This window comes from Schistocerca piceifrons, chromosome 2 (assembly GCF_021461385.2).
Source record: "Schistocerca piceifrons isolate TAMUIC-IGC-003096 chromosome 2, iqSchPice1.1, whole genome shotgun sequence".
Classification (NCBI taxonomy): Eukaryota; Metazoa; Arthropoda; class Insecta; order Orthoptera; family Acrididae; genus Schistocerca; species Schistocerca piceifrons.
Window position 1 is genome coordinate 767,714,327 of NC_060139.1, and position 12,719 is coordinate 767,727,045.

General features: G+C 35.8%; 1 protein-coding gene across 9 annotated transcripts in view; it reads left to right on the top strand.

The window, feature by feature from the left end:
• LOC124776292 (mitogen-activated protein kinase kinase kinase kinase 5) overlaps positions 1-12,719 on the top strand; it is a 305,769-nt gene that overhangs the window by 127,164 nt on the left and 165,886 nt on the right. For 5 of the 9 annotated variants that reach the window (XM_047251199.1, XM_047251204.1, XM_047251200.1 and 2 more), the window contains exon 12: positions 9,019-9,144. The exons of the other annotated variants lie outside the window; for them this stretch is intronic. In XM_047251199.1, coding sequence (XP_047107155.1) covers positions 9,019-9,144 — 126 coding nt within the window. The remainder of the gene's footprint in view (positions 1-9,018; positions 9,145-12,719) is intronic. 9 annotated transcript variants of the gene reach the window in all.

Here is a 12,719-nt window from a genome sequence, read left to right on the forward strand (position 1 = left end):
ATATTTGGAATTTTTTATTTGCATTTCAGATACATATATTTCACATAACCGACGCATCTGGATACCAGTTAAGGGTTAATAGACATGTCAGGTCAGAATCCAACCGATATTGTATTACTGAAGCTAAGAAGTACATTTGAAAATATTCACAGTGTTTGTTCTTCTAATCAGAGACTCTGTTTGGAAACATTTGAAGACAGACAAAGAATTTGCTGTGACCCTTCTGAGAAGCATGGTAAAAAGACTGTTAAGAAATCTTTGAAAATTGTTTCTCTAACCATGACAAGGAAATATGAAAGTCTTGGACTTATCCCAGCCACTAAGGTTTATGTAATGCACTGTAAGGTCATTTTATCTCCTACATTACATAGCTTGCTAGGAATAGTTGAATTTGAAGTTGAAGATCCAGAATATACTCCAGATCCATCTACAGCTCTTGAAAAACTTAATGAAACTTGTGAATTACTTGAAATTTCACCATTTAAGAAATTTCACCATTTAACCTTCCCAAAAAGAACACAAGACAAGCATCCAAAGTACATCCAATCCAAGTCTTGTCTCTGAGCATTAAAATTCCAGCAAACGGCATCATAAGTGCCACATGTTCCAGTAGAAAATGTCCCTGAAGAATGGGAGTCCTGAATCCACAGATCGTAGTAGTTCAATGCAAAAACTTCAAGAGAAATTTAGCAGAAGTTCTGTTAAAGAAAAACTACAAATACTGAATGTACCACCAACTTCATGGTATAAAGAAAAACATCCAAATGTTTTTTAACCTGCAGAGTATGTGGTAAAGAAATCAAGGATATTAGTATAAGAAGACAGTATTTTTGTCAAAAGGAAGCTATAAAGTGAGAAATAGGATAGTTAAGGATGTGGAAACCCATGTCCAGACTTTTTACTGTGACTATGATAAGTCAAATTTTTGCTAGAGGAGGTATTGAATAGAATTGGGGAGAAGGGAAATTTGTGGCACAACTTGACTAGAAGAAGGGATCAGTTGGTATGACATATTCTGAGGCATCAAGGGATCACCAATTTAGTATTGGAGGGCAGTGTGGAGGGTAAAAATCATAGGGGGAGACCAAGAGATGAATACACTAAACAGATTCAGAAGGATGTAGGTTTCAGTAGGTACTGGGAGATGAAGAAGCTTGCACAGGATAGAGTAGCATGGAGAGCTGCTCTGGACTGAAGACCACAACAACAACAAAAGAGACTGTCCGTCTGTCCCTTCAGAAAGTGGCAAAAGAGAGTGTATGAGACGAAAAGACACATTTTGAATAATCTGAAAGATATGTTCTTAGCTTTCAAAGAAAAATAACCTTCTGATAAAATTGATTTTACAAAGTTTTGTGAAATTCATCCAAAAGAATGTTTACTGTAAGTAGTTGTGGAATGCATAACATATGTGCACAGGTGCCGACTCCATGGGGCCTGAGGGGGCCCAAGCTCACTTAAAAATTTATTTGGGGGGGGGGGGGGGTTCAAAGCCCTCCCCCCCCCCCCCCCCCAATAATTTAAGAAAATTATTATTTATATTATACTTGGTAAAATCACAAAATTATGTTGGTTTTTTTTTTTTATTTTCCTTGGTTGGTGATAGTTACCTTTTAAAATACATTCAGTGATGAGTTAAAACAAATAAATATTTTGGTAGTAAGCAGGTGTGAATCATGATAGTGTTATGGTGTTACGGACACACTTAGAATTTGTCCCATTGCGCAAACCTTCGGGTGAAGTCTGGTGCTGGTTGACCAGGGCTGCAGCCACAGCGACTTCAAAAGGACTGGAGCAGAAGCATCTGGAACCCTCCGCCATGGAACCCTCCGCCATGTGTCGCCTTGACACTTTGAGACATAACGACGCTGCGGCTATATAAAGCCCACCCTGCTGTCGCAGTCATTCAGTGTGGATAGTTTTGTTTAGTGCATACTGCAGACATGTTTAGTGTTCCGACTTTAGTGTCTAGTGGACTATTTTATATGACTATATTTTATTCGTTTTCTTTAGTTTCTTAGTGTATTGTGAATTATGTTTGAAATGGATAAATTTGTTACCAAAAAGGCGCACTTGAAAGTTGATGATACTGCAAGTTAACCAGCAAAAATTATTGTGCCATCAATTGCTTTGTCGTCTTCAGGCGAGAAACGTTCACAGCTGAAACCTGGGCAATCCGGTAAGGGAAGATCATTTCAGAAGTCTTGGTTGATCAAATATACATAGCTAGAATATGAAACATCTACCGAAAAAGTTTTTTGCAAAACCTGAAAAGAGGCAGATGCTAAAAATCTAATACAATTTTCTTCAAGAAAAGAAGGTGCATTTACTTCCGTAGGGTTTTCTAACTGCAAAAAGGCTTCAGAAAAATCCCATCTTCATGAAAAGAAGTTTATGCGTAAAGAAGGTGTTCTGAAACTAAATTCTATCACTAACTGAAGTGTGGCCTCCCAATTGAATGAACAGTTAGTGATTTGAAGAAAGACCGTTTAGCTCTTGAGACAATTTTTACTACTGTGCAATTTCTATGCCGACAAAGACTAGCAATTAGAGGGCACGAAGATGTAAACTCAATTTTTTTTTTCAATTGTTAGAACTCCATACCTGGAGTTTAAAGATTGGTTAGGGCATTCAGGGTATAAGTGGATACCCCATGATATTCAAAACGAGATTATTGATCTACTAGGAAAGTTTGTGTTGAAGAAGGTATTGGCTTCAGTAAAGAAGACTGAACATTTTTCCATTATGGCTGACAAAACAAGTGATTCATCAATTCACGAACAAGTGTCATTTTGTATTTGTACTGTCGATGATTCCGTAATCATCAATGAAGACTTTATTGGCTTAATTGTCTTCATTTGTCAATGGATAACTTACGAGGACAGTGCTATGATGGTGCCTCGAATATGAGTGGTAAGTTCAAAGGACTAAAAAGGTTAGTTTTGGATATACAACCAAAAGCACGACATGTGCACTGCACTGCCCACAGTTTAGACTTGGCAGTTGTAGACAGTCTCCTCCATGTTACGTCTATGAGGGATATTACAGATTTAGCCAAAGACTTAATAAACACCGTAAGGAAATCCAACAAAAGGATGGGACTTTTCAGAATCATACACTGTGAGAGCGCCAACGACCAAGCTGGTCTACGACCCCTTTGCCCGAATTGATGGACAATGCAAGCTTCTAGTATCTTGAGAATATTGAAATACTTTGAAGAACTTCTAGAGGTTTTTGAAACATTTTCTTCAGAGGACAAAACAGAGGCAGGTTACAAATGTGCAGGCTACCTTGAGTCAATGTTACAATTCAAGACTTCTTTCTTTTTACGTATTTATTGCCATGCAGTGAACCGAGTAAAGGATGTCAATGAAAAAATTCAATGCCCTCATCTGTGCTACTGATCTGGAAAAGATATATGAGGGCTTGATTTGTATATTGAATGGAAGGCATGATAGTTTTGAATACTTTTAGGAGTTGTGTTTAAAAGAAAAACCTTCACAATTTGATGATCCTTCGCTTCCTGGAATCAAAGTATACCAATGATGTATGGAAACAACGAAGTCAGCTCACCGCACACTTTCAAAACCCCAAAGGAATACTACAAAGCTATTTACATTGAAGTTTATGAAACGGTGCACTCTTGCATTACTGAGCGGTTTGCTTCAACTGGACTCACACAGGTCATTGCAGTTGAACAAGAGTGCTTGCTTTTAGTAAATAGAGGTGAAACAAATTTGGAAAAATCAACTGAGTTTTTCAAAAATGACCTAGACATTGAGAGACTGCGCTTACACTTGAATATGTTAGCTGATATTGCTAATAAAAAACAACTGGTCTTAAAAGATGTGAGTGATGTAAGAAAGTACATTACACAAGAGCCTGCAGTTGGAGAAATGTTATGTGAAGTAGTGAAGTGCATTAAACTTCTTCAAGTAGTTCCAATCACAACAGCAACAGCAGAACGGTCATTTAGCGCCCTTAGACACGTGAAGTCATATCTCCGATCAACAATGGGACAGAAGTAATTGGACAACTTGGCTGTTCTTCATGTCCACCGAGATGTTTTGGATGAAGTGGATATCCGACCAGTCATCAACAACTTCACATTTAGTAATCCAGTCAGACAGTCGACATTTGCACCTTTCTAAACCCACTCTAGCCCTAATATTGGCATTCAGAGCAATATTAAAAATCTTTATAAAATAGAGAATTAAATACATACATAATGTTAAATTTTCAGTTTCGAACTATTAGTACGAGTTTAGTACTGTATTACTATAGTACTATATTAGTTATTTTCAAATCCTTAAATATTTTTAGGATATAAGACCCAATTAAAACCCGCTATTTACATACTTTTTGACTGAAAGTATTAGATATACTGTGTTAACTTTATTAACTGTATTAAAGCATCAACTTTGAGATATTGTTTTTATTTAATGAACCCTGAGCCTTATTCAAAGTAAGCTTAAATTAACTATTTCACTTATTAATCAAAGTACTATTACTGTGCGACAGCAATATTTTATTTTTTATTCTTTTAATGGTAGTTTAGGATTTATTTAAATATAATTTCAGTCTTTTCAGAGCTATATATTCACTGCTCTGTAATAGTCTATAAGCATGATTATTACTGTAAATTAAATTACCTTTTTACAAAAATACTGTGCACATTTGTTTTGTTTCTTTTTTCAAAGCCAAAAAATGTGTCAGGCTTGTCGAGCTTCTCGGAGTGTCGATTTATCGAGAGTCTAGTTTTCGGGGTTCTAATGTTGATCACATGACTCTAAGATGCTTAAAAAAACCTTAAAACTAACTATTTCTCATCTAAAATTTAAAAAATTTCCCGGGGTAAGACTCGCCGCCGCCCCCCCCCCCCCCCCAATATTTGTTATAAGTTGGCACCCCTGCATATGTGTATGCGTAAACTGAACTTTTAAAGAAACACGTTTGCAATCTGCAGAATGAGGAGTAAATACTGCATTGCTGTTCTCAGTGTCCTGAACAATGCAAAGATTGTGTAACTTTTTACTGGAGCTGGATTCCTTACAATATTCTGAAAATGTTATTTTCAAGCAATGGATCCTAACTGATCGACCTACATTTGACATGCTAATGAAATTGATAAGTTTGTTGAGTATCTCATGTGAAAACTTCAGAAGTTGGCACAGCATCATTACATATCAAAGTCTCTGTCCCTGCTTAAAATATAGCTAGGAAACAATACCTGGTATTTTATGCATCATTGTAGTGGATTTTGCAGAAACCTATCCACGTTACCTTCAGGATGTTGCACAAGCATTTCACTGGCAGAACATTCAAGTCACTGTTCATCCTTGTGTTGTGTAGTGTAAAATAGAGGATCACATTAAGTAATTGTTGGTGTCTTGTGTAAGTGATTGTGTGCAGTATGATCAAACAGAATCTGCATTTTCCTGAAAACTTCTCTCACCAATATACTGGAACAAATATCACTCATCCATGTTATTTACTTCAGTGATGCCAACTGTGCGCAATATAAAAAGTTTAAGAAATTTTTAAATTTGAACCATCACAAACAAGATCATAGGGTAATTGCAGAGTGGAATTTTTTTGCAGCCAGTCATGGCAAAAATGCATGTGATGGTGTTGGTGGTACTATTAAACATTTAGCAATAAGGGCAAGTTTACAGCAACTGTATGAAAATCAAATTTTAAATTCAAAAGATCTTTATACATTTGCCAAAAATCATGTTCTAGGGATACAAACATTTTGTGTTATGACAGAGGAGATAATGAAATTCACAAACATGTTACAAAACTGGTTGAGATGTTTGTCCCATTCCTGGAACAAGATTCCTTCGTTTTTTCAAACCACCGAAAGAAAGCAAGTTACTGGTAGTGTTTTTCATCATCTACTAAATTCATACAAGTTCATCTTGGGCTTCAAAACACAGTTTCTATCACTCTTAAAGAAGAAATGTCCGTTGGAGCTATCTGTGATAACCAGTCACAGCTTGTGGTAGCTTGAAAAATTCTGGAGACAAGTGAGGAAATTAGAGATGCAAAGGTCAAATTCATGAAACCAAATGGACTTTCCTCAGTTTATTCATGGCCACTTCATCCTGATGTTTAGTAGATCCCTTATGAAAACATTGTAATGACTTTACCTACTACTAGTGCAAGCATGAGCACAGGTTGCTTGTATATTTTCAGATCACACACAATATTCTCTATTGATAACTTGCTGAAAAGAATGAACGCTTCTTAGAATGTTATGTTTATATTTTACGTGAATTGAAGATCAGTGTTGTATATCAGCTAAGAGTCCCAAAGTCAAATGAATATATTTTTATTTATATTCTTTCAGTTTTAAATCACTAAACAGAACAAATACCCTTCCGATTTTTTATATTGAAAAGTATGATAATAGGCAGTATGTGAAACAAAAATTAAGACAGTGAAATGTGTGATTTTGGTAAAAAAAAAAAATTCTGAAAAAAGAAATAAAATAAAATATAGAAATGCTTTTGTTACAAATTTGTAAATATTTATATCCATAACTCCAGCATTGTAATAAATTTATATCATAGTTGAGCCTTTTGTCTTTCAGATAGCACCGAAATGAATAAAATTGATTCATAAATAAAGAAGTTTACAGTTGTTACAAACTTTTAACATGCTTTTTCCACCGATGCCAGATGTTGAAAATATTCCACAATTCAAAATGTCCTCCTGATTGATCAAAAAGAAGTAGAAAAATTAGTTTATCCTTCTTTCATTATGTACTTTCTTACACCATGTGTGACATGAGGCCGATAAGATTTCTTTATTTTGGGTGATTTTAAATGAAATGAGCCACAACATATTATTTCTTTCCACATTTGTCCTCATATGGATGCCAATGAACAGTCTTTCCTCTGATACACTGTTCACGAATGGAATTATGAATTGGGTGATATGATAGTGGTACTAGAAGTATTCTCTGCCACAAATCATAAGATGGTTTCCATAGTGTAATTATAGGTCTAGAGATGATGAATGGTAGTGCTTTCTGCAGCTAAGTGGTTAATGACATTGGGGAGGGATCCTTGGTTGGAGCGTAAAGTTAGAAATTCTTGTAAGGTTATCGGGAGGTAGTTAGGTGGGGATGAGGGGAATTATGGTTGGTTGGAAATACAAACTCAGCTTGACAGGCTTCAGTGTTGGCTCTGGTGTCAGTAAGGCAGGTCTTGGCAGCTGTGAGAGATTGATGGACTTGTTTGATAAAAGCTGGTACAATCATGATGGGAAGTGATATTCCAGGGCAGGAGTATGATCTTGATATTGATAGATAACTTTTTGAAGTGACAAGGTACAGGTAGTTGCAGGACATTTCAGTCTGGAAAAGGGCCAGTAGGAATAACAGTGCAGGAATATTTCATGGAGAGAACAGAGTTGATCCATGGATGATGGTGCTTGGATACGTGTTTCAGTTGCCAAAGGAAGTGTTGAAGGGCTGCAGCCAGAATGGAGAATTTGGAAGCAGCAAATCATCAGTGTCAGTGATGTTGGCTAAATAGCATTGAATGACCATTCAAAATATGCTGAATGAACTGTATGAATTGTATAGTATGTAAATCATATGTTAGAATATTGTTTCTAGGAAGTGAGGAATGGTGTAAGGTGGGAGACTTTGGACTTGGGAGGCTTGAATCTCTGCCTGCTCATTGCTTATTCACCACTTACGGTGAAATAGATTCATTGAAATATCATAGCCTGTCATCCACCTGAGCTAGTTCTTAATGTGTAATGACGTTCATGTCAGCAGGATCTTAAATGTTATTTTTTCCCTTTGGTGTTAATTGGGAGCGATCTGTGTAGATGCAGCCGAAAAAAATATGTACTCTAATTTGCCTGTTGCAATGATTCAGATAAAATCATCTTTTGTCATATGAAGAAGTACTTCTCAGTTGTGAAAAGTGTCTTTGTATATGATACTACTAACATATTATACGCCAAATTACATTTTATGCTCCTAGTGTCAGTTTTAGAGCATTCAGGACTGATATAGAAGCATACAGGAAGTTCTTATGTAGCTTCTATATTGTGGCTTGTTTTTTAGCTTGTGGAAATGGTTGGTTGGTTTGTGGGATTAAAGGGACCAGACTGCTACTGCCATCGGTCCCTTGTGGAAATGGATCACTATTATTATCATTGCTATGGTGACTTCACAGTGTGTGAATTTTGTTGTTATTTATTTACTGTTATAGTATGCATTGGACATGGCCATTATTCTCAAACAAATTATCAACTTCTATACTTTTAGTCTACTGAAACAGGTGCGAAGGTAGTTGTGGTTCTTGATTGAGGTCTAGCTCCTTACTGCATTATCAATTATTTAATCTGTATAATTTGTTGGTTCAGTGTTTTTATAAAATTTGTTTTGTGAAATGTTAGATTCTTGAATAAATAGGTAATTAAAAAAACTATTCTTGAATTTGAAGTTTTTAATTCCTTACAGCAGACTCATCTCACTTCTTTTTTGTGATACATCTGATTTATCTGTTGTTGAAAATATAACTCCTAGTACAGCTTTCATTTGCTGCATGAAAGCTACAACTAAATTTACTATGTTTGATATTATTGTGTTTATTTGCTCAGCAAATTTTATTACAGAAATTAGGGAATAGGAGTGAAAGTAGTCACATTTCAATTTCTTGTAGAGTTTTAATAGTGTTTATTAACTGTTGTGATGTTTTGTGTATTAATCTTCTGTGCTCACCTACACATATGAAGATACACTTATTGTTTTCTTATTTTTGAAATGCTACAGTTTGTACCTAGTCTCACAAGGAGTTGGATATTAATCAGTAATTATTCCACGTCTTCAAACTTCATTGTTTTTCTGTCAGTTTTGTAGTTTTTATTGCCAAAATTATGGGTATTGCCCGTTAGCGTGATGTCCAGTTCTCTGTAACCAGAGAATTTATGTTTTAAGAATTATCTCAGGATACTAATTACATAGTATATTACGTACTCTCTGCATCAATGTAGAAGAAAACCTACTTCAAGAGTGGGCCGCAAAGGCTTCTTAAAATATGAGAAGGATTTCGAGGCTCGGAAATCTCAAGCTTCAAAACCACGTCTCACTGGAACTGCTGTCATTAAAATGTCACTCAGGTATGCAGGGTGTGCCATAAATGATGCACTGTATATCCTGCATCCGTTTAATATAACATACCATTTTTTAGTTACTTTTTGCTCTTCCTTCAACTACCAATAACAACACAGTTTACAATCCAAATATACTTACATGTAAAACAGCATGTGTAGTTTTGTGTAATACTACTTCCCCTTTACCTGGCTCTTTATCATTCAGTAACAAGGTTAACAGCAACATGCTGTTTGTGTAAGCCATAATTATTATTTGGTACAAGTTAATGACTAACTCCACGTAGGACCTAGTATGCTGCTGTATTTTCTGTAAAAATGCTATTCCCATGGGGCTTTCGTAACTGAGATTGTGTGGTTTGTTGTGTTGAATTTTATTAACACAAGAAAATGTGATATAAATGTTAGCATTTGTAGTGGGCCCACTAAATATTGTATTTCAGGGAGGTAATTTATTAGAAAAGCTGATTTATTTACCGGCATCAATTGTTGCAAACTTAAGTGGTGGTTCAATATGTTACATGTCTTATAAAGGAGCCAGTAACATTTTGTCTAAAAGCTTTTGAGATAATGTCTTAGGTATCACCGAATTGAGATCCTCAACTTAATGGATTAATTTTCGGTTATTGAAGAGTGTTATTGTCGTAGCTAATGGACTGTATTAGACCATAGGTATTTTATGACAAAAACTTGTGTAATTAAACTTATTTTGGTTTACAATTTTGGATTGTAATTTTATTTTGGTTACTAACACTTTATCATAGAGGTTTTATACGATCATCCTTCTGATTGGGTGTTTGAGAGACTTTGGATGTTCACTTATGTAATAAAGTGGAACACCTACAGCCGTCCTTACGACGTTATTTATTATATGGCTACCAGTTTTGGTGACCATCTTCAGGCCTTAACTGACACTGAGCGGGGTTAACTCCAATTACATATATGATTCCATCTGTGGCCAACATCTATGAATTGGTTTTCGCAGACTATCTGTAAAACCACAGTGTTGTGTCTCCAACCATATGTGGAGATTATGAACTGGTTTTCGAAGATTAACTTTATCAACGATGTTGCCTCTCCACACATGGTTGGAGACACAACGTCGTCGTTACAGGTAGTCTGTGAGAGCCAGTTCATAGATGTCGGGCTCTGATGGAATTGTGTATGTGATTTGAGTTAACCCCCTCAGAGTCAGTTAAGGCCTAAGGTCGTGTACTGAAGCACTGAAACTGGTAGCCTTGTAATTAATTACATCATAAGGATGGCTGTAGGTGTTCTATTTTATTACGTGTTTTATCATAGAGGTTTGCTTGAAAACAGATGGATGTTCAACACTAGTAACAGTAATATATAGGAAATAAAGAATTTACAGCCGATCATATTCATTTCTGAGTGGAAAGATTATCAGTAGAGTCAGGAAAAAATCGTTTTATTTTATGGCCAGTTTGTTGTAATCTTTGGCCATATTTGGTGTTATTTTTTTGCCAAATTCTGTGTTATTTTTCACCAGATTTGGTGTTCTTGTTTTCCGTATTCTGTGCTATCTTTTTTGCCAGCTACATTGTTATTGTTTTTGCCAAACTCAGTGTTCACATTTTTGGCAAATTCTTGCTAAATTTGGTGTAATTTTTGTCAAATTCGTTGCTTTTTGCCAGTTTTGATGTTTTTTGCCATTTTAGATGTTTTTGACAATTTCTGTGTTTTTACAATTCCACTGTTTTTTTCCCAGTTTTGTATTTTTCCCTTTTTGGTTTAATTTTTTACCAAATTTGGAGTTACCCTTTTTTTTCCAAGTTCAGTTTTACCTTTTCTACCAAATTATATGGTGTTTTTTTTTTTGCCAGGTTAGGTGTTTCTTTACCAAACTTGATTTTTTTGCCAAATTTGATATTATTTTTTCATTATATTTGTTGTTTTTTGCTGAACTTGGTGAAATTATTCTTCAAGAAGAATTTGACAAAGCTGTAAAAGAACTACGAGACCACAAAATAATGGGTATTGATGACATCCCTGCAGAACTAATAAAGAATGCTGGTGACAGCAAGGAAATGATACTGCTCAAACTTATTAGGTCCATCTATAACACAGGAGAGATACTTGACAGACTTCCAGAAATGCATCATTGTTTCTATACCAAAGAAGGCAGCAGCTACAAAATGTGAACAGTACCGAACTTCAAACCTAATACCACATGCATAAAAAATTCTCATAAAAATAATTCTGAAGAGAATTGAAAAGAAGGTGGAGGATATGCTGAATGAAGATCAGTTTGGTTTCAAAAGGGGGTTGGGAACAAGAGAAGCGATTCTGGCATTGAGACTCCTTTTTGAAAAGCAATTACAGAAAAATAAACCAACGTATATTACCTTTGTAGACCTGGAAAAGGCATTTGACAATGTTATTTGGTAAAGAGACATTCAGAGTGCTGAGGAAAAGTGGAATGAAGTATAAAGACATCTGTGTGATACTCAATTTCTGTAAGAATGAGGTAGCAGTGATTAGGAACTGTCACCAGGAACACAAAGCAAATATTAGGAAAGAGGTAAGAAGAGGATGTGCCCTCTCTCCTCTTCTATTCAATACTTGCATCCAGGAAGCTATAGACCAAGTTCAAGAAACTACTGAGATGGGGATCAAAATTAAGGGGCAGAAGATAGACAGGCTATGTTATGCAGATGATATTGCTATAGTCACAGAGACAAAAGAAGATCTAGGGGAAGTCTTCAGAACAATGGAAAGGATTTTATGCAATCGGTGCTGAATGAGAATAAACAAGAAAAAGACTTAAGTGATGGTATGCAGTACAGAATTAGAATATGAACCTCTGAGAATGAGAATTGGAAGAGAGGAGCTGGAAGTGATTGAGGAATTTACCTACCTGGGAAGCAAAATGACAAGGGATGGTAGAAGCTGGAAAGAAATTGGGAGCAGAGTACAACAGGCCAAAATTGTATTTGTTCTGAGGAGGAACTTACTCACCAGCAAGAACATCAGTCTGAAAATAAGGAAATGTATTATGAAAGCTTTCGTTTGGAGTATGGCCCTATACGGATATGGAACTTGGACAGTGGGAAGAGAAGAGAGAAGATGGTTAGAGGCTCTGAAAATGTGGTGCTATAGAAGGATGATGAAGATCAGCTGGAGAGACAAAGTAACAAATGAAAAGGTGCTTAGAAGAATACAGGGAACCATATTCACGTGGAGGCACATCCTAGGACACAACATCATTGGAACAGTAGCAGAAGGAGCTATTGAGGGAAGGAATCAGCAGGGGCGACCAAGCATATCATACATGCAACAGATCATGAATGACATTGGATATAACTCATATGTGGAAATGAAGAGGACAGCAGAAAGAAGAGAGGCATGGCACACTGATGCAAACCAACCTCAGGGTTGAACACCAAAAGAAGAAAGAAAAAGAAAATTGTTGTTTTTTGCCAGTTTCAGTTTTTTTCTTATTTTGGTATTATTTTTCCAATATCAGTGTTATTTTTTCCAATTTGGTGCTGTTCTTTGCCAACTGCACTATTAGGTTTGACATCACATCATAGTAACAGGGAAAATGAACATACATTTTAACA